The sequence below is a fragment of the Scylla paramamosain genome, chromosome 32 (genome assembly GCF_035594125.1).
Source record: "Scylla paramamosain isolate STU-SP2022 chromosome 32, ASM3559412v1, whole genome shotgun sequence".
NCBI classification, from domain to species: Eukaryota; Metazoa; Arthropoda; class Malacostraca; order Decapoda; family Portunidae; genus Scylla; species Scylla paramamosain.
The window spans coordinates 9,820,956-9,841,524 of NC_087182.1; the positions used below are offsets into that span (position 1 = coordinate 9,820,956).

Sequence of the window (20,569 nt, forward strand, 5' to 3'; positions counted from 1 at the left end):
TTTCGTAAGGTTATTCTTTCTCTCTCTCTTTTTTTTTTTATAAAGTGTGTTTTGCATGTTTTAGAGTTTTCGTGCTAAAGAAAATAAAAAACCCTGAAAAGACACTTGTTCGTAATGTTGTTTTACATGTATATTCCCATATAGGGTGATTTCTATGTTTTTTTTAGCGTTATGATGCCTAATACGAAAAAAAAAATAAATAAATAAATAAATAAAAAACCCTCATAAAACATTTTTCTAGTAATGTAGTTTTGTTTCCATATATAGGTGACTGTGAATACATTATGGCATTTTGGTACCTAATAATAAGAAAAAATAAATAAACACCCAAATACAAATTATTCTTAATGTTGTTCTTATTTGTCGATATAAAGTGCACTATAAAATTCATGCGTTTTAGTATTTTGCTACCTAAGAAGCTCTAAAACTCTCATAATACACCTTTTTCCTAATGTCTTTTCGTTTTGCTTGCATTCTGGGATTTTTAAACGTACTAAGCTCAAAAACAAACAAAAACACGTTTTTGATACTTATACTTTTTCTTCATGTTTCTTTTTTTTTTTGCAAGCGTTTCAGCGTTTTTGGTACGTAAGTAGCTCAAAAACACAATAAAGAGACGTTTTGGTAATGTCTTGTTTTCCCATATGGGGTACTTTCCCTCCTTTTTTATCGTTTGGGTGTCTGCAGGAACATAAATATTAAAAAAAAAAAACACGTTTCTGGAAATCTCGTTTCCTTTCTCCATATAGGGTGCTTTCCACGGATTTAAAAACCTAACAATATGATATACACTCAAAATAACACGTAATGTAATTCTGTTTCTCTCTATAGAGTGTTATTCATACTCATTCATAGCGTTTTGGTACTTATGAAACTAATAAAATACTCATAATACACGTTTTTCGTAATGTTTATCCATTTCCCTATTTAGGGTACTGTGCTTACTTTTTGGCGTTTTTCTACGAAACAACTTGATAAAACACTCAAAATACTTATTTTCTTAATGTTACTAATAATATTTTGCATGCGTTTCAAAGTTTTGGTACATAAGTTGCTCAAAAACAGTGGAAAAAAAAAACGTTTCTGGTAATGTGTTGTTTTCCCATATAGGGTGTTTTTTTGTTTCTTTTTTTTTTTTTCGTTTTGGTGTCCAACACGCTCATTAACAATCAAAAGACACTTTCCTTGAAATCTCGTTTTCTTTCATTATATAGGGTGTTTTGTTTGCATTTTGGAGTTTTGGTACCTGACAAGGTACCAAAACCAAAATGAAACCAAAATGAAACCTACCAAGGTAGGTTTGTTACCTAAGAGGTAAAAAAAAAAAAAAACTTTCTCGTAATATTTTTTCTTCCATTTAACCAAATAGGGTACTTGGAATGTATTTTGACGTTTTTCACGTAACAGCCTCAAAAACAATCAAAAAACTTGTTTTTGGTAATGTTATTCTGTTTCTCCATCAAGGGTGTTTTGCATGCGTTTTAGCGTTCTGATACCTAAGTTGCTCAAAAATACTGAAAAGAGACATTTTTGTTAATATTTTGTTTTCCATTACAGTGTGATTTCCATGCTTTTCATCGTTTTGGAGGTAGAACACTCATAAACACTCAAAAGACACCTTTCTGGAAAACTCGTTTCCTTTCGCATGCTTTACATGTGTACCTAACAAAGAGAAATACACTCCAATTACAAGTTTTTGGTAATATTATTATGTTTCTCCATGAAGATTTTTTTTTTTTTTTGCATGCGACTTAGGTTTTTCGTATGTAATAAGCTCAAAAACACTTAAAAGACACGTTTTCCTTAGTGTTCTTTTGTTGTTCAAATCAAGTGATTTCCAAGCTTTATATCGGTTTAGTGTCTAAACACTCAAAAAACACGTTTCTGGAAACATCGTTTCATTTCCTCATAAAGGTTACTTTGCATGCATTTTTGCGTTTTCTACGTAACAAGCTCATTAACACATAAAATACTTGTTTTTGGGAATTTTATTCTGTTTCTCCATAAAGAGTGTTTTGTAAACGTATTAGCGTTTTGGTACGTAAGAAGTTCGAAAAGATTGAAAAGACATGTTTTTGATAATGTTTTTTATTCCCATATGGTGATCTTTCCATGCTTTTTAGCATTCTGGTACCTAGCTGATTCATAAACATTCAAAGACATGTTTCATTAAATTTAGTTTTGTTTGTTAGTTAGTGGGCTTCCATACATTTTGGCGTTTTGGCACCTAACAATATGAAAAAAACACTCAAAATACACGTTTTTGGTAATGTTGTTATGTTTATCCATACAGAGTGCTATTCATGCGTTTCACATTTTGCTACCTAAGAAGCTCAAATTTACTCATAATACACGTTTCTCGTAATGTCTTTTTCTTTCTTCATATAGAATACTTTCCATACATTATGGCGTTTTTCTTACTAACAAGCTCAAAAACTCTCAAATGATTTCTTTTTGGTGATATTATTCTGTTTTTCCATAAAGTGTGTTTTTCATGCATTTTACGTTCTTGGTACGTAAGAAGCTGAAAAAAAAAATGAAAAGACACGTTTTTGGCAAAGTAGTTTTTTATTTATTTTTTTTTATTTCCATGTATATGTGTATATAAACTTGTTAACTACAAAATAGTAAAAAGCATGAAAACTTCCCTATACTGGAATAGCAAAAACAACATTCCCCCCAAAAAAACGTATTTTTGGGGATATTTTTCAGCTACTAACGTACAAAAACGCTAAAATGCTTGCAAAAATCCCTTCATGGAAAAAAAACAAATAACCTTACCAGAAACTAGTATTTCATTTTATTTCTTAAGCTTGTCACGTACAAAAGCGCCAAAATGCATGCAAAGTACACTATATATGGATACGACAGTGCATTACGAGAAACGTGCAGTATGAGTGTTTTCAAATTATTAGGTACCAAAACGCTAAAGCGAATGAATAGCACTCTATATGGAGAAACAAAAACGTTAAAATGTATGCAAAGCATCATATATGAGGGAAAATACGACACTTCTAGAAACGTGTCTCTTCAGTGTTTGTAAGCGTATTAGGTACCAAAACGCTAAAAAGCAAGGAAAGAACCATACATGGGAAAACAAAACATTACAAAAAAGTCTTTTCATTGTTTTGAGCTACTTATATACTAAAACGCAAAGGCGCATGCAAAACACCTTTTATGGAGAAACAGCAAAACTTGTATTTTTAATGTTTTAAGATAATTACGTAAAAAATTTTCAAAATTCATGTAAAGTTCCCAATATGGGGAAACGAAAAGACATTACGAGAAACGTATATTATAAGTGTTTTACACCTTATTAGGTTGAAAAATACGAAAATGCATGAATACCACTCTATATGGAGTAACAGCAACATTACTAAAAACGTGTAATTTGTTTGTTTTAACAAGGTTATGTACCAAAACGTCGAAATTCATGCAAAGTGCAATCTATGGGAGAAACGAAACGAAATTACCAGAAACGTGAATTTTGAGTGTTTATGAGCGTGTTAGGCACCAAAACTCTAAAAAAATATAAATGGAAAGCATTCTATATGGGAATACAAAACAAAATTATCAAAAAAATAGTATTTTTTTTAGTGTTTTTGAGTTACTTTTATATCAAAACACTTGAACAGACGCAAAACACGCTTTATGGAAAAACAAAATAACAATACAAAAAAAAAAACTATATTTTCAGTGTTTTTGAGGTATGTAAGTAGAATAACGCCGAAATGTATGCAAAGTTCTCTATGCCGGGAAACGAAGACATTTCGAGAAACGTGTATTATGAGAGCTTTTGAGCTTTTTTAGGTACCAAACACAAAGGCACCTTAATAGTACTCTATATGGAGAAACAAAACAACACGAATGAAAATATATATTTTGAGTGGTTTTCATATTATTAGGTACCAAAGCGCAAAAATACATGCAAAGACCTCTAAAAGACGACACAAAACGACATTACAAGAAACCTAACTTTTGTGAGTGTTTCTACGTGTTAGGCACCAAAACAATAAGAAGTATGAAAAGAGCACTATGTTGGAAGGGAAAAAAGAAATAACCAACAAAGTGACTTTTCACGTGTTTGGAAGTTTTTAATTTTATAATGTACCAAAACGATAAAACATGCAAAACACCCTTCCTGCAGAAACAAAAAAACATTACCAAAGCATTTTGAGCGATTTTTCAGCTTGTTATGTACAAAAGCGTCAAAATGCATATAAAGTACCCTATGTAAGAAAACGAAAATCCCATCCCACGGCAAGAAGTATGGAGAGGCCTGAGAAAAAGAGGAGTGCCAGAAAAGTATGTCAGAATTGTCCAAGAATGCTACAGGAATGTTACAACTAGAGTTCGGAGTACAGTTGGCACAACGGATAGCTTTCAGGTGAAAGTCGGCTTACACTAAGGATCGGCACTAAGCCCACTATTATTCAACATAGTGTTCGATGTCATAACGGAAAATGTCAGAGAGGAACCACCCTGGTGTGTATTATATGCTGATGACATTGTCTTAGTGACCGAAAGGAGAGGACACCTGGAAAGAAAATTAGAAGAATGGAGAGTTGCTTTGGAAAGCAGAGGAATGAGGATTAGTAGGTCCAAAACTGAATATTTTACGACGGATACAAGGGGCGATCAACAGGCCACAATTAGACTGAATGGTGAAAAGTTGAAGAGAGTGAAAACATTTAAGTACTTGGGATCGATGGTAGACGAGACAGGGGAAATGGAAAAAGAAGTGAACTTTCGGATTCAGTGTGGCTGGAACAATTGGCGGCAAGTTTCGGGTGTGATATGCGATAGAAGGGTACCAGAAAGAGTGAAGGGCAAAGTCCACAAAGCAGTCGTTAGACCTGCTTTGATGTATGGGCTAGAAGCAGCACCTTTGAAGAAGATTGAAGAGAGGAAGATGGATGTAGCGGAGATGAAGATGTTGAGATGGATGGTGGGAGTCAACAGAACAGACCGAATTAGGAATAAGTACATAAGAGGAACGGTGAAAGTAGTTGAAGTCTCCAAGAAGATCCAGGAGTCAAGGTTGAGATGGTATGGACACTTGAGAAGAAGAGTTGGCGAAGACCACGTAGGAAGGGAGATCATGGAAATGGAGGTGGAGGGAGTTAGAAGAAGAGGACGGCCCAAAAGAAGATGGATTGACTGCATAAACGGAGATCTTGGGGAGAAGAATATAAATCCAGAGATGGCAAACAATAGAAATACGTGGAGAAGGCTCATTCACAACGGCGACCCCGAATAGGGAAAAGCTGGGAAAAAGAAGAAGATGTAAGAAAACGAAAAGACATTAAGAGAAACCAGTATTATGAGTTTTTATTTTTTTTTTAGCTTATTAGGTACCGAAACGATAAAACGCACGATTTCCCTTATGTATGGAGAAAACGTGTATTTCAAGTGTATTTAGCTTTGTTAGGTATCAAAACGCCAAAATGCATGCAAAGCACCCGATATGGGGAAAATAAACGACATTTCCAGAAACATGTCTTTTGAGAGTTTATGAGTGTGTTAGGCACAAAAAGCTCTTAAAAAGCATGGAAAGTATCGTAAATGGGAAAACATTAAGTGTTTTGAGGTACTTACATACCAAACCGCTAAAACGGTTGCAAAACACACTTTATGGAGAAACTCAACAGCTTTACCAAAAACATGCATTTTGAGAGATTTTGCGCCTGTTACGTACAAAAACGATCAAATACATGCAGATAACTCTGAAAGGGGAAAAGAAAACATTAATAGAAACGTATATTTTGAGTGGTATTGAGCTTCATAGGTACCAGAACACTAAAACGTATGAATAATACTCTATATGGAGAAACGGAACAAGATTAACCAAAACTTGTGTTTTAAGGCTTTTTTCACGTTATTAGATACCGCAACGCGAAAATGCATGCAAAGCATACTATATGGGGAAAGGAAACATTTCCAGAAACATGTCCTTTCACTGTTTATGAGCATGTTAGGTACCAAGAAGCTAAAAACCAAGGAAAGCACCCTATAGGAGAAAACAAAAGATTACCAAAACTTTTAATTTCAGTGCTTATAAGCTACTTACATACAAAAACACTTAAACAAATCCAAAACGCCTTTTTTTTTTTCTAAACTGAATAACATTACCAAAAAAGCGTATATTTTCAATGTTTTGAGCTTGTTACGCAAAAAAAAAAAGTAACCAAAGACACTATGAGAAACTTATATAAAGAGCGTTTTTGAGCTTCTCAGGTACCAAAACGCGAAAATGCATAAATAATACTCTTTTTAGAGAAACACAACAATATTAGATACCAAAACGCTAAAAAGCAACGAAAGCTCCCTATTTGGAAAAGCAAAACATTACCAAAAGCGTGTCTTTTGAGAGTTTTTACAGCTACTTACGTATCAAAACGCTAAAATGCATGCAAAGCACATTTTATGGAGAAACAGAATAACATTTCAGCATGTTAGTCACCAAAACAATAAATAATATGGAAGTCATTCTATGTGGAATCCAAAACAAAATTACTGAAAACTTGTCTTTTCCGTGTTTTACGTAGAAAAACGCTAAAACGGATGCAAACCAACCAAAATGAAGAAATAGAATAACATTACCAAAAAGATACATTTTGAGTGTTTTTGAGCTCTTTACTTACAAAAAACGCGAAAATGGATGCAAAGCTCTCTATATTGGTTAACAAAAGGACATTACGAGAAATGTGTATAATGAGTGTTTTATAGATTCTCAAGAACCACAAGGCAAAAAACTCAAAAACTCGTATATATGGAGATACCAAAATGCTGAAACTCCTGAATAACACTCTTAATTGAGAAACAGAACAACCTTACTAAATGCGTGTATTTTGAGTGTTTTTCACATTCTTAGTTACCAAAACCCCAAATTGCATGCGAAACTAGCTTTATGTGGGGAAAAAAGTGACATTACCAGAATAGTGTCTTTTCAGTGTTTTTGAGCGTGTTAGGCAATAAAGCACTAAAAAGGAGAGCAATCACATTACATGGAAATAAAACCAACTTTTACCAAGAACTTGCCTTTAAGTGTTTTTGAGCTAAAACGCATGCAAAACACCCCTTATGGAGAAACAGAATAACATTACCAAAAACATGTATTTTGAGTGTTTTTGATTATGTTACCTATAAAAACTCTAATTAAAAACATGCAAAGAATCTTATATTTGGGAAACGAAAAAACATTTCGAGAAACGTGTATTATGAGTGTTTTTATTTTTTTTAAGTACCAAAAAGCTAAAACCCAAAAATAACATTCTTTAGAGAGAAAAAAATAGATAAATAAAAAAATTGGATTTTTTTTTTTTTTGTTATTCATCTTCATAGGTACCGAGATCCCAAAATTGCGTTAAAATTCAGGAAAATTATGTGAAAAAAGATTATTATGAAAAAAAGTTAATTTTAGCTTTTTTTCGGACTGTTATGTACTAAACCCTAAAGTGCATGCAAAGCCACCTATATTGGGAAATTAAACGACTTTACCAGAAACCTGTCTTTTGAGTGTTTTTCAGCATGTTAGGCACCAAAACTCAAAATGGGAATCCATCACAAAATTACTGAAAAAGTGTCTTTTCAGTGTTTTACGTAGAAAAACTCTAAAACGGATGGAAACCAACGAATATGAAGAAATAGAATAATATTACCAAAAGGTATATTATGAATGTTTTTGAGCTTCTTACCTACAAAAAAAGCGAAAATGGATGGAAAGCACTCTATATTGGGATAAAAAAGGACATTACGAGAAACGTGTATAATGAGTGTTTTATAGTTTCACAAGAACCACAAGGCAAAAAACGCAAAAACTCGTGTATATAAAGAATTTTCTTAGATACCAAAATGCTGAAACTCAGGAATAACGCTCTTAATTAAGAATACAGAACAACCTTACCAAATGCGTGTATTTTGAGTGCTTTTCACATTCTTAGTTACCAAAACCCCAAATTGCATGCAAAACTAGCTTTATGTGGGAAAAAAATGACTACCAGAAAAGTGTCTTTTGAGTGTTTTTGAGCGTGATAGGCAATAAAACACTAAAAAGCAGGGTAATCACATGACGGGAATAAAACCAACTTTTACCAAGAATTTGCCTTTAAGTGTTTCTGAGCTCCTTACATATCAAAACGCTAAAACGCATGCAGAACATCCTTTATGGAGAAACAGAATAACATTAACATACCAAAAACATGTATTTTGAGTGTTTTTGATCATGTTACCTATAAAAAAAGCTTAAATACATGCAAATAACACTATGTTTGGAAAATGAAAGGACGTAACGAGAAACGTGTATTATGAGTTTTTTTTAAGTTCGTTAAGTATGAAAAAGCTAAAACCAATAAATAGCACTCTTTATAGAGTGTTTTCGTACCTAACAATGTGAAAAACACTCAAAAAGCACATTTTTGGTAATTTTGTTCTTTTCTCCATGTAGAGTGCTCTTCAATGCGTCAAATAGGTCTTGGTACCTAAGAAATAAAAAAAAAACACTCATTATAAAAGTTTCTTCTAATGTCTTTTCGTTTCCACATGCAAAGTGTGTTTTGCATACATCTCAGCGTTATGGTACGTAAGTAGCTGAAAATACCCAAAAGAAAAATTTTTGGTTGTCTTGTTCTTTCATATAGTAGGTAGTTTTCAATGTTTTTTTTTTAACTTTAGTACCTAACACGTTCATCAACACCCAAAAGACATGTTTCTGGAAATGTCGTTTCATCTCCCCATAGATGGTGCTCTGGAGGCATTTTGACGTTTTGGTACATAAAATTGTGAAAACCACTCAAAATAAACGTTTTTGGTAATGTTCTGTTTCTCCATATACAGTGGTACTAAATAGTTTTTGCGTTTGGTACCTAAGACGCTGAAATACACTAATAATACATCTTTCTCGTAATGTCCATTATTTTATCCATATTGGGAGATTTACATGCATTTGGCGTTTTTGTTACGTAACAATGTGAAAAAACACTCAAAATATACGTTTTCGGTAATGTTTTCTGTTTCTTCATATACTCGTATAATGTTATACATGCGTTTGTGCATTTTGCTACCTAAGAATCTCAAAAACAATGATAAATGAAGTATCTTTTTATTTCTCTTCGTATCGCCATTTAGGATACTTTGCATGCATTTTTGCTTTTTTTTTTTTATACGTAAGATAAAAAAAAAAATTCAAATTACACTTTTTTTTTTTTTTTTTTATGTAGGAAGGATACTGGCCAAGGGCAACAAAAATCTAATAAAAAAAAATGCCCACTGAAATGCCAGTCCCTTAAAAGGGTCAAAGCAGTGGTCAAAAATTGGTGGATAAGTGTCTTGAGACCTCCCTCTTGAAGGAATTCAAGTCATAGGAAGGTGGAAATACAGAAGCAGGCAAGGAGTTCCAGAGTTTACCAGAGAAAGGGATGAATGATTGAGAATACTGGTTAACTCTTGCGTTAAAGAGGTGGACAGAATAGGAGTGAGAGAAAGAAGAAAGTCTTGTGCAGCGAGGCCGCGGGAGGAGGGGAGGCATGCAGTTAGCAAGATCAGAAGAGCAGTTGGCATGAAAATAGCGGTAGAAGACAGCTAGATATGCAACATTGCGGCGGTGAGAGAGGGGCTGAAGACAGTCAGTTAGAGGAGAGGAGTTGATGAGACGAAAAGCTTTTGATTCCACCCTGTCTAGAACAGCAGTATGAGTGGAACCCCCCCAGACATGTGAAGCATACTCCATACATGGACGGATAAGGCCCTTGTACAGAGTTAGCAGCTGGGGGGGTGAGAAAAACTGGCGGAGACGTCTCAGAACACCTAACTTCATAGAAGCTGTTTTGGCTAGAGATGAGATGTGAAGTTTCCAGTTCAGATTATAAGTAAAGGACAGACCGAGGATGTTCAGTGTAGAAGAGGGGGACAGTTGAGTGTCATTGAAGAAGAGGGGATAGTTGCCTGGAAGATTGTGTCGAGTTGATAGATGGAGGAATTGAGTTTTTCAGGCATTGAACAATACCAAGTTTGCTCTGCCCCAATCAGAAATTTTAGAAAGATCAGAAGTCAGGCGTTCTGTGGCTTCCCTGCGTGATATGTTTACCTCCTGAAGGGTTGGACGTCTATGAAAAGACGTGGAAAAGTGCAGGGTGGTATCATCAACATAGGAGTGGATAGGACAAGAAGTTTGGTTTAGAAGATCATTAATGAATAATAAGAAGAGAGTGGGTGACAGGACAGAACCCTGAGGAACACCACTGTTAATAGATTTAGGAGAAGAACAGTGACCGTCTACCACAGCAGCAATAGAACGGTCAGAAAGGAAACTTGAGATGAAGTTACAGAGAGAAGGATAGAAACCGTAGGAGGGTAGTTTGGAAATCAAAGCTTTGTGCCAGACTCTATCAAAGGCTTTTGATATGTCCAAGGCAACAGCAAAAGTTTCACCAAAGTCTCTAAAAGAGGATGACCAAGACTCAGTAAGGAAAGCCAGAAGATCACCAGTAGAGCGGCCTTGACGGAACCCATACTGGCGATCAGATAGAAGGTTGTGAAGTGATAGATGTTTAAGAATCTTCCTGTTGAGGATAGATTCAAAAACTTTAGATAAGCAGGAAATTAAAACAATAGGACGGTAGTTTGAGGGATTAGAGCGGTCACCCTTTTTAGGAACAGGTTGAATGTAGGCAAACTTCCAGCAAGAAGGAAAGGTAGATGTTGACAGACAGAGCTGAAAGAGTTTGACTAGGCAAGGTGCAAGCACGGAGGCACAGTTTCGGAGAACAATAGGAGGGACCCCATCAGGTCCATAAGCCTTCCGAGGGTTTAGGCCAGCGAGGGCATGGAAAACATCATTACGAAGAATTTTAATACGTGGCATGAAGTAGTCAGAGGGTGGAGGAGAGGGAGGAACAAGCCTAGAATCGCCCAAGGTAGAGTTTTTAGCAAAGGTTTGAGCAAAGAGTTCAGCTTTAGAAATAGATGTGATAGCAGTGGTGCCATCTGGTTGAAGTAGAGGAGGGAAAGAAGAAGAAGCAAAGTTATTAGAGATATTTTTGGCTAGATGCCAGAAATCACGAGGGGAGTTAGATCTTGAAAGGTTTTGACATTTTCTGTTAATGAAGGAGTTTTTGGCTAGTTGGAGAACAGACTTGGCATGGTTCCGGGCAGAAATATAAAGTGCATGAGATTCTGGTGAAGGAAGGCTTAAGTACCTTTTGTGGGCCACCTCTCTATCATGTATAGCACGAGAACAAGCTGTGTTAAACCAAGGTTTAGAAGGTTTAGGACGAGAAAAAGAGTGAGGAATGTACGCCTCCATGCCAGACACTATCACCTCTGTTATGTGCTCAGCACACAAAGACGGGTCTCTCACACGGAAGCAGTAGTCATTCCAAGGAAAATCAGCAAAATACCTCCTCAGGTCCCCCCAACTAGCAGAGGCAAAACGCCAGAGGCACCTTCGTTTAGGGGGATCCTGAGGAGGGATTGGAGTGATAGGACAAGATAAAGATATGAGATTGTGATCGGAGGAGCCCAACGGAGAAGAAAGGGTGACAGCATAAGCAGAAGGATTAGAGGTCAGGAAAAGGTCAAGAATGTTGGGCGTATCTCCAAGACGGTCAGGAATACGAGTAGGGTGTTGCACCAATTGCTCTAGGTCATGGAGGATAGCAAAGTTGTAGGCTAGTTCACCAGGATGGTCAGTGAAGGGAGAGGAAAGCCAAAGCTGGTGGTGAACATTGAAGTCTCCAAGAATGGAGATCTCTGCAAAAGGGAAGAGGGTCAGAATGTGCTCCACTTTGGAAGTTAAGTAGTCAAAGAATTTCTTATAGTCAGAGGAGTTAGGAGAGAGGTATACAGCACAGATAAATTCAGTATGAGAATGACTCTGTAGTCGTAGCCAGATGGTGGAAAACTCGGAAGATTCAAGAGCGTGGGCACGAGAGCAGGTTAAGTCATTGCGCACATAAACGCAGCATCCAGCTTTGGATCGAAAATGAGGATAGAGAAAGTAGGAGGGAACAGAAAAGGGGCTACTGTCAGTTGCCTCAGACACCTGAGTTTCAGTGAGGAAAAGAAGATGAGGTTTAGAAGAGGAGAGGTGGTGTTCTACAGATTGAAAATTAGATCTTAGACCGCGAATGTTGCAGAAGTTAATGAAGAAAAAGTTGAGGGGGGTGTCAAGACACTTAGGGTCGTCGACGGAAAGGCAGTCCGACCTGGGGACATTTATGGTCCCCTCCCCAGATGGGGACTCCGAGGCTGGTGTAGGAGTCGCCATGATTTTAAAATTTTTTGAGTGAAGGGTGTGTGTGTTATTAGGTGCTTGTAGTTTTGTGTGGAGGAAGAGAGTTGTCTTTAGAGGGCAGGCTGTGACTACCCCCTTGTGTTGTGAGACACAAAGGGAAACGTTCAGTGAGGTCACAGCTGGGTTTAATGATAAGTTCACAGCACCCCCTGAACAGTGCTTTAGACCTCACTGGGAGTAATTATCGTTTCGGCAGGTGTCTACTGCCTCCTCCTATAGGAGGAGGCAGTAATGTTATTCTGTTTCTCCATAAAATGTGCTTTGCATGCATTTTAGCGTTTTGGTACGTAACTAGCTATAAAAACTCTCAAAAGACACGCTTTTGGTAATGTTTTGCTTTTCCAAATAGAGAGTTTTCGTTGCTTTTTAGCGTTTTGGTATTTAATATTGTTGTGTTTCTCCAAAGAGAGTATTATTCATGCATTTTTGCGTTTTGGTACCTGAGAAGCTCAAAAACGCTCTTAATATAAGTTTCTCATAATGCCTTTGGTTACTTTTTTTTTTTTTGGTTAAGCTCAAAACATTGAAAATATACTTTTTTTGGTAATGTTATTAGGTTTTTCCAAAAAAAAAAAGGCGTTTTGGATGCGTTTAAGTGTTTTTGTATGTAAGTAGCTCATAAGCACTGAAATTAAAAGTTTTGGTAATCTTTTGTTTTCTCCTATAGGGTGCTTTCCTTGGTTTTTAGCTTCTTGGTACCTAACACGCTCATAAACACTGAAAGGACATGTTTCTGGAAATGTTTCCTTTCCCCATATAGTATGCTTTGCATGCATTTTCGCGTTGCGGTACCTAATAACGTGAAAAAAGCCTTAAAACACAAGTTTTGGTTAATCTTGTTCTGTTTCTCCATATAGAGTATTATTCATACGTTTTAGTGTTCTGGTACCTATGAAGCTCAATACTACTCAAAATATATGTTTCTTTTAAAGTTTTCTTTTCCCCTTTTATGGTTATTTGCATGTATTTTATCGTTTTTGTACGTAACAGGCGCAAAATTTCTCAAAATGCATGTTTTTGGTAAATCTGTTGAGTTTCTCCATAAAGTGTGTTTTCCAACCGTCTTAGCGGTTTGGTACGTAAGTAGCTCAAAACAATGTTTTCCCATTTACGGTACTTTCCATGCTTTTTAAGAGCTTTTTGTGCCTAACACACTCATAAACTCTCAAAAGACATGTTTCTGGAAATGTCGTTTATTTTCCCCATATCGGGTGCTTTGCATGCATTTTGGCGTTTTGATACCTACCAACACTAAATACACTTAAAATACACGTTTTCTCAATACAGAATGCAAATCATACGTTTTATTGTTTTGGTACCTAATAAGCTAAAAAAAAAAAACTTATAATACTGGTTTCTTTTAATACCTTTTCGTTTTCTTATATAGGGTACTTTATATGCATTTTGATGCTTTTGTACATAACAAGCTCAAAAATCGCTGAAAATGCACGTTTTTGGTAATGTTTTATGTTTCTGCAGGAAGGGTGTTTTGCATGTTTTATCGTTGTGATACAGTATAAAATTTAAAAACTTCCAAACACGTGAATAGTCACTTTGTTGGTTATTTCTTTTTCCCTTCCAACATAGTGCTCTTTTCATACTTCTTAGTGTTTTGGTGCCTAACACGTAGAAACACTCTCAAAAGATAGGTTTCTTGTAATGTCGTTTTGTGTCGTCTTTTAGAGGTCTTTGCATGTATTTTTGCGCTTTTGTACCTAATAATATGAAAACCACTCAAAATATATATTTTCATTCGTGTTGTTTTGTTTCTCCATATAGAATACTATTAAGATGCCTTTGTGTTTGGTACCTAAAAAGCTGAAAAGCTCTCATAATACACGTTTCTCGAAATGTCTTCGTTTCCCGGCATAGGGAACTTTGCATACATTTCGGCGTTATTCTACTTACATACCTCAAAAACACTGAAAATATATATATATTTTTTGTATTGTTATTCTGTTTCTCCGTAAAGCGTGTTTTGCGTCTGTTCAAGCGTTTTGATATAGAAGTAGCTCAAAAACACACAAAAAATACTATTTTTTTTTGTAATTTTGTTTAGTATTCCCATATAGGAAGGATGCTTTCCATTTTTATTTTTTTAGAGTTTTGGTGCCTAACACGCTCATAAACACTCAAAATTCACGTTTCTGGAAATTTCGTTTCGTTTCTCCAATAGATTGAACTTTGCATGAATTTCGACGTTTTGGTACATAACATTGTGAAAACAAACAAAATACACGTTTTTAGTAATGTTGCTCTGTTACTCCATATAGAGTGGTATTCATGCATTTTCGTATTTTTCAACCTAATAAGGTGTAAAACACTTATAATATACGTTTCTCGTAATGTCTTTTCGTTTCCCCATATTGGGAACTTTACATGAATTTTGAATTTTTTACGTAATTATATTAAAACATTAAAAATACAAGTTTTGCTGTTTCTCCATAAAAGGTGTTTTGCATGCGCCTTTGCGTTTTAGCATGTAAGTAGCTCAAAACAATGAAAAAACTTTTTTGTAATGTTTTGTTTTCCCATGTATGGTTTTTTCCTTGCTTTTTAGCATATTGGTACCTAATACGCTTACAAACACTGAAAAAACATATTTCTAGAAGTGTCGTATTTTCCCTCATATATAATGCTTTGCATGCATTTTAGCGTTTTTGTTTCTCCATATAGAGTGCTATTCATTCGCTTTAGCGTTTTAGTACCTAATAAGTTGAAAACACTCATACTGCACGTTTCTCGTAATGTACTTTCGTATCCATATATAGTGCACTTTGCATGCATTTTGGCACTTTTGTACGTGACAAGCTTAAGAAATAAAATGAAATACTAGTTTCTGGTAAGGTTATTTGTTTTTTCCATGAAGGGTATTTTGCAAGCATTTCAGCGTTTTTGTACGTTAGTAGCTGAAAAATACCCCCAAAAATAAGTTTTTTGGGGAATGTTGTCTTGCTTTTCCAGTACAGGGAAGTTTTCATGTTTTTTACTGTTTTGTGGTTAACAAGTTCATGTACACATATACATGAAAAAAAACCTACTTTGCTAAAAACGTGTCTTTTGAATTTTTTTTTCAGCTTCTTACGTACCAAGAAGGTAAAATGCATGAAAAACACCCTTTATGGAAAAACAGAATAATAAAACACTTTTTATGGAGAAACAGAATAAAATTGCCAAAAACAAGTTTTTTATGTGTTTATGAGCTTGTTACATAGAAAACGCAAAAATGCATGCAGAGTAACTTTTATGAGGAAATGAAACGATGTTTCCAGAAACGTGTCTTTGGAGTGTTTAGACACTAAATCGATATAAAGCTTGGAAATCACTTGATTTGAACAACAAAACAACACTAAGGAAAACGTGTTTTTTAAGTGTTTTTGAGCTTATTACATACCAAAAACCTAAGCCGCATGCAAAAAAAAAAAAAGAAAAAAATCGTCATCGAGAAACATAATAACATTTTCAAAAACTTGTAATTGGAGTGTATTTTTCATTGTTAAGTACGTAACACTGGTGTGATGTGGCAGCATGATGCAGCACTGTGATGAATGCAGCTGTGCCACAGTAGTGTGATATCTCATTTGTTCATGTGTTTTTTGCAATGCAGCAACACCATTTTAACCAAAGATTATATTAAAGTTTTGTATAATCTTAGGTTGCAGCAACAGTAGCACTATATAGTGTGACACTGGCTGTAGTTAGACACCCAATTTCTTTATGTTTTCACAGGGCAACAGTGCCATTGTGGTCACTGCATACTATTACACTGACCTTCCTCTCCCCATCTCACAGGTAAACTGCTGGTAGTAGTGTTGTAGTAAGCAGCCACATGAATAATCTGTATGTTCAGATATGCTGTATATATCTGCTGTAATTTTTCTCTGAATTGTCTTTCTCTCTTTTGGTATTATTCTATACACCCACACAACAGCAGCTCTTCCTTGTTCCCACTAACTCGTGGTCATCTTCACATCTCTGCCATTCTGTCACTTGTTGCTTCCCACCATGGAGCACATGCTAGCTTTCTTTATTGTAGAAGGTATAGGACAAAAACAGGAATAAGGTTGAAGAAAATCTCCATAAGACAGAAATGTCATAAAATTTGTTGTACATGTAGAGAATACTGTACAAAAACATTTTGTGTACTGATGTCCAGTAAATTACAAAAATTAATCAGACTTGAAATACCTCGACATGCTGTGCATGGATCAGGACAGATATTGGAGGGATTGTTGTATTGCATCTCGCACACAAATAAGTGCCAGAACTTTTGTTGGATAATGTATCATAAGGACAGATAACGTTTTAATACAGCCGAGTTGCTGGTGTCAGATATTGTTGCATGATGGATAAAAGAGTCTTGAGTGGATGGTACTTAAGTTGCTGGTAATTGGTTATGACACATCCTCCATGGTTGTGGCAGGTAGCTAGGTGGTCAGGCTGATCCATCCCTCAAGAATGCATGACTCCAGTTTTTCCAGTACATTTAACACAAGATTCTTCATAAAACTATACAGAAAGAGTGCACTGAAATATGTCAGGTGTTTGCCTGTCTATATACTCTGATACTTTTGTTTTGACCTCCCTCAGGAAGGTGGACAGAATTCTCTGTAGTTTTCTATTATGGCTGTCTTACTCTGCCCTGATTTATCACACTTATAGTGGATATTTCAGGCTGAGAGATGGACTGTGTGAAAGTAAATTAAATCATACTAAACAAGTCACCCAGCAAGTTAAACTACTGACTAACAGAGCTAAATGTTTAATAAGTGTCAATCTTTAGGCAGGTAATGTTGCAGGACATGTTTAGAATGTTAAGGCTTGTAGTGATGTTTTCTTAGGAGTGAAACACAGCAGAGCATCAAGAATGTATCTCTTTCTCAGGATGTTGCTGAGAAGTGCAAGACTCTGGGCATCACCTGCCTGCACATCAAGATACGTGCCACGGGCGGCAACAAGACCAAGACGCCAGGACCCGGTGGCCAGTCTGCCCTGCGAGCTCTGGCCCGTGCCGGCATGAAGATTGGACGTATTGAGGTGAGTGTTGTGCCTGTCTTTACTCCTGTTATGTCTAGTACATTTTCCTCAGTAAATATTCTAATACCTGTTAAGTAACATTAATTGCTGCCTGACAGTTCAGATTTTATCTTGATTTTTTTTCCTTTGTCTGTTTTATTCTTGTTTATTGCATGTAATTTCATCTTATATTTTGATTGTTTTCTTCCATTTACATTTCTCTGTACTATCTCCTCTATTTGTAATTCTTCCCTTTTTTTTTAATATATACCTCTACAAGGGTCATGATCATCATCTGTGTCTCTTGAATGGTGTCTCCTGCACCAACACATATTGCACTCAGCTTTTCCCTCCTCAAAAGACACCTGTACATTCATTGTGCTCAGTGTAACTCAAGAAGGGAGAATAAACCACAGCTTCTCAGTAATGGCTACATTCTTCTTGTGGCCCTTCATGAAACTTTGGAACATTAATTCCTAGATGAATTATGGGTTTATCAAATTCCTGTGTTCAACAGTATATTGATAAATGTATTTTAGGGCTTAACATAATCTGATATTACATTTCATGTAAGCTGTATTTCTCAATTTCTTAAAATTAACATTGATAGATCAGTATAATCTTCCCTCAGTCTTTAATGGATTTGCTTTAGAGTACCATCCTAATGAAATATTCTAGAACATGCTAATGCAAGAACTGTTTGAGTCAGGTTATCAAGGCATATTATTCATAGCAAAATATTACTTATATGGTGCAGCTGGTAATCAGTTCTTGGTCTTTGATTTTTTATCGGCTTTAATTAATCCCATTGTCAGTGTATGATCCTTTTAAACAAAATCCAAGCTAAGGCCATAGTGATTCAAGATGCCTGCCTACATGTGTCCCATAGCTGATTGCTTGTCTGGTGTGTAGAGAGACCAGATCACTCCAGCATGAAACAAGTTGAGGGCTGGGTGTGTTGACAAAGTGCAGTGTGCTGGTGTAGTGTGGAGAATAAGAACCTAATTGGCCACATTTTTTGATACCAACACAGAGCAAGTTATTTGCACATGAATAATTATATGTATTATTTACAATATCAGTGATCATACATTTGAGCCTTAAAATATATGAATTGTGTATTCTGATATTGATATGAAAGGTGTTTTCTAATACACCACAAAATTCCCTCCAGTGGTCCAGTACTATCTCATATTTGTGGTCTTTAGTTGTGTTGTTGAACATAGGAATTGAGATGTTTATGCAGTTTTTTCATCTTCCTTTTACATAGTTTATATATTGATTTAGATTTATTCCTTAGAACCCAGTCACAGCTGGAATTTAAGTCTTCATATTCGGTTCTTCCATCTTTGTATCTTCTCACTCTTCTGACTTTCCTCATAACTATTGAATATTTTAACTTGCCTTTATGTACATTATTTTCAGTTGTCTATGGCTCCTTTTGTACATCTGATGGCAGGTCCAGAGACTATATTTATTTGTAACTTAACTCATAAGTGATTTTTATTGTAGTTTTACCATCCTCTTTTCATGAAACTCCACCGTCTTACAAATGTTTTCATGCATTCTTGCATTGGTGTTATATCTCACCATTTTCTATTTAATCTTTCCAAGATAAGTAAGAGGATTTTGATTTTATCTTTGAGATTGTTTGTGTGTGGGGCTTTGTTCCTTTGCAGTGACCATCATTTTCCTTGGGGGATTGGTTGGAATTTATCTGCCACTTTTTATTGTGGCTGTAGAGTATATCTTCTCTGATGTTCCTTTTCATGTTTTTTTTCTCAACACACCATCTCCAGGTTTTCTTGTATCTCCCCACTGGTCTTCCTGCAATAATGTAATCTTGTTATACAGATGGATAGTAATTTTTAGATATAAGCCTGTGAAGTTTTCATTCCTTTATTCTTAATTGAAGGAATTAAACTGATGGTGAGGGAAGTGGTGTTTGAAGCGTCTTTTTTTGTTTGCAGGATGTGACGCCAGTGCCCTCAGACAGCACACGCAGGAAGGGTGGCCGCAGGGGCAGGCGCCTGTAATTGTCTGGCTCTAATTATAGTGATCCGTTAACTGTTTGTTTTCCTGATGCAATTTTATTCCAAGATTTCCTATTTGAGTGGATGGATTAGTGGGAAGATCAGTAATGTGTCTGTGTGGCATATGGTTCTCTTTGAGCTAAGACAGTTATGACTGAAATTCACTTTAAATATAGATATCTTAAACTTAAGTATGTCTTTTAATATGAATAATAACTACATGTAGTTATCCTGTGGTCAAGACATGAGAGGGGTCTTAGCACAGGACATTGTCTTGTAGTACCTAAAGAATCACTGAATGAAGGTGGTGGATGGGTCTGTGTGAGTGCTTGGCTTGTAGTTGAAAGCTTGAGTTCAGTCTCCACTCTGGAATTACTTGATTGGATGGATGACATTCTTATAACCTTAGATAATGCCATGTGATCTTGCTATTGTGGCACCATAACTCAGTCAAGCTCCACTTTCCATTGTTAAGAAAAATTTTCTGTATTGCTTGAAACATGAATGATGAAGATGGAAAGTTAAAGTTGCAATGGACATCAGTCTCTTAATGTGCAGCACTGGTAGTTGCTGCCTTTTGCAGGACTTTCTAATGTACAGGAAATGCTCTAAATTCTTACTTGTATCTCTTCAGAGTTCTTAAGGATCAGGTGGCTCTGTCTCATTTTTGGCTGAGCTGAAGGGTTGCAAATTTTATCATTGCTCAAAGTTGTCATAGTGGGAACCCTAGCCAGAGTCAGATGACCTTGTTAGACACCTTCAGTTGTTTTAAATCTCTTCGGGTATTGCAATTAATATATTAACCTGTCAGTGTCAAGGATGGATCACTTTGGCAGTCCCTTTATACTTTTGCAGTTACTTTTAATATCTACACTATGAAGGCTTACATTTCACTTTTAATTCTTACACCTAGTCTTTAAGGAGCTTGAGCTTACAATGCCTCCAGCTTACTTGTTTTGTTGCTCTCATTGTGGTGAACATCCAGGAAATGGCACTGGGTTCATAAAAGGCTATTGAGATCTAAGAGATAAATCAATACAGAACATTAATGGAAACTGCATATAGCCAGTATACCTACACTTGGCATTCTATATTTGTGTGCACCTGTATTTTTTTGTCCTACATGATATAATCCTTTCCACTGAATGCAATGGATTATTCTGAATAGACGTTTATCATTAAATTGTAAATTTAATGCAGGAAACTGTTTTCATGGCGGTATAGGCTA

At 35.8% G+C, this 20,569-nt stretch overlaps 2 protein-coding genes across 2 annotated transcripts; both read left to right on the top strand.

Moving 5' to 3' along the window:
- Positions 1-4,708: 4,708 nt before the first annotated feature.
- LOC135089389 (uncharacterized) lies at positions 4,709-5,260 on the top strand. The gene has a single exon (XM_063984953.1). It carries the CDS (start codon positions 4,709-4,711, stop codon positions 5,258-5,260), a length of 552 nt encoding a protein of 183 aa, XP_063841023.1.
- A 10,560-nt stretch (positions 5,261-15,820) lies between these two features.
- Positions 15,821-19,375, top strand: LOC135089390 (uncharacterized). Its single transcript, XM_063984954.1, has 4 exons — positions 15,821-15,856; positions 16,022-16,084; positions 17,123-17,329; positions 19,279-19,375. The coding sequence occupies exons 1-4, from the start codon at positions 15,821-15,823 to the stop codon at positions 19,342-19,344; spliced, it is 372 nt and encodes a 123-aa protein (XP_063841024.1). The 3' UTR covers positions 19,345-19,375.
- The last annotated feature ends 1,194 nt before the right edge of the window (positions 19,376-20,569 follow it).

Coding starts and splice junctions, on each gene's coding strand:
- LOC135089389 (XM_063984953.1), top strand. CDS start 4,709: ATGGTAGACGAGACAGGGGAAATGGAAAAAGAAGTGAACTTTCGGATT.
- LOC135089390 (XM_063984954.1), top strand. CDS start 15,821: ATGATGCAGCACTGTGATGAATGCAGCTGTGCCACA. Junction 15,857..16,021: donor ATGAATGCAGCTGTGCCACA/GTAGTGTGATAT, acceptor ATGTTTTCACAG/GGCAACAGTGCCATTGTGGT. Junction 17,330..19,278: donor TGAAGATTGGACGTATTGAG/GTGAGTGTTGTG, acceptor TTTTGTTTGCAG/GATGTGACGCCAGTGCCCTC.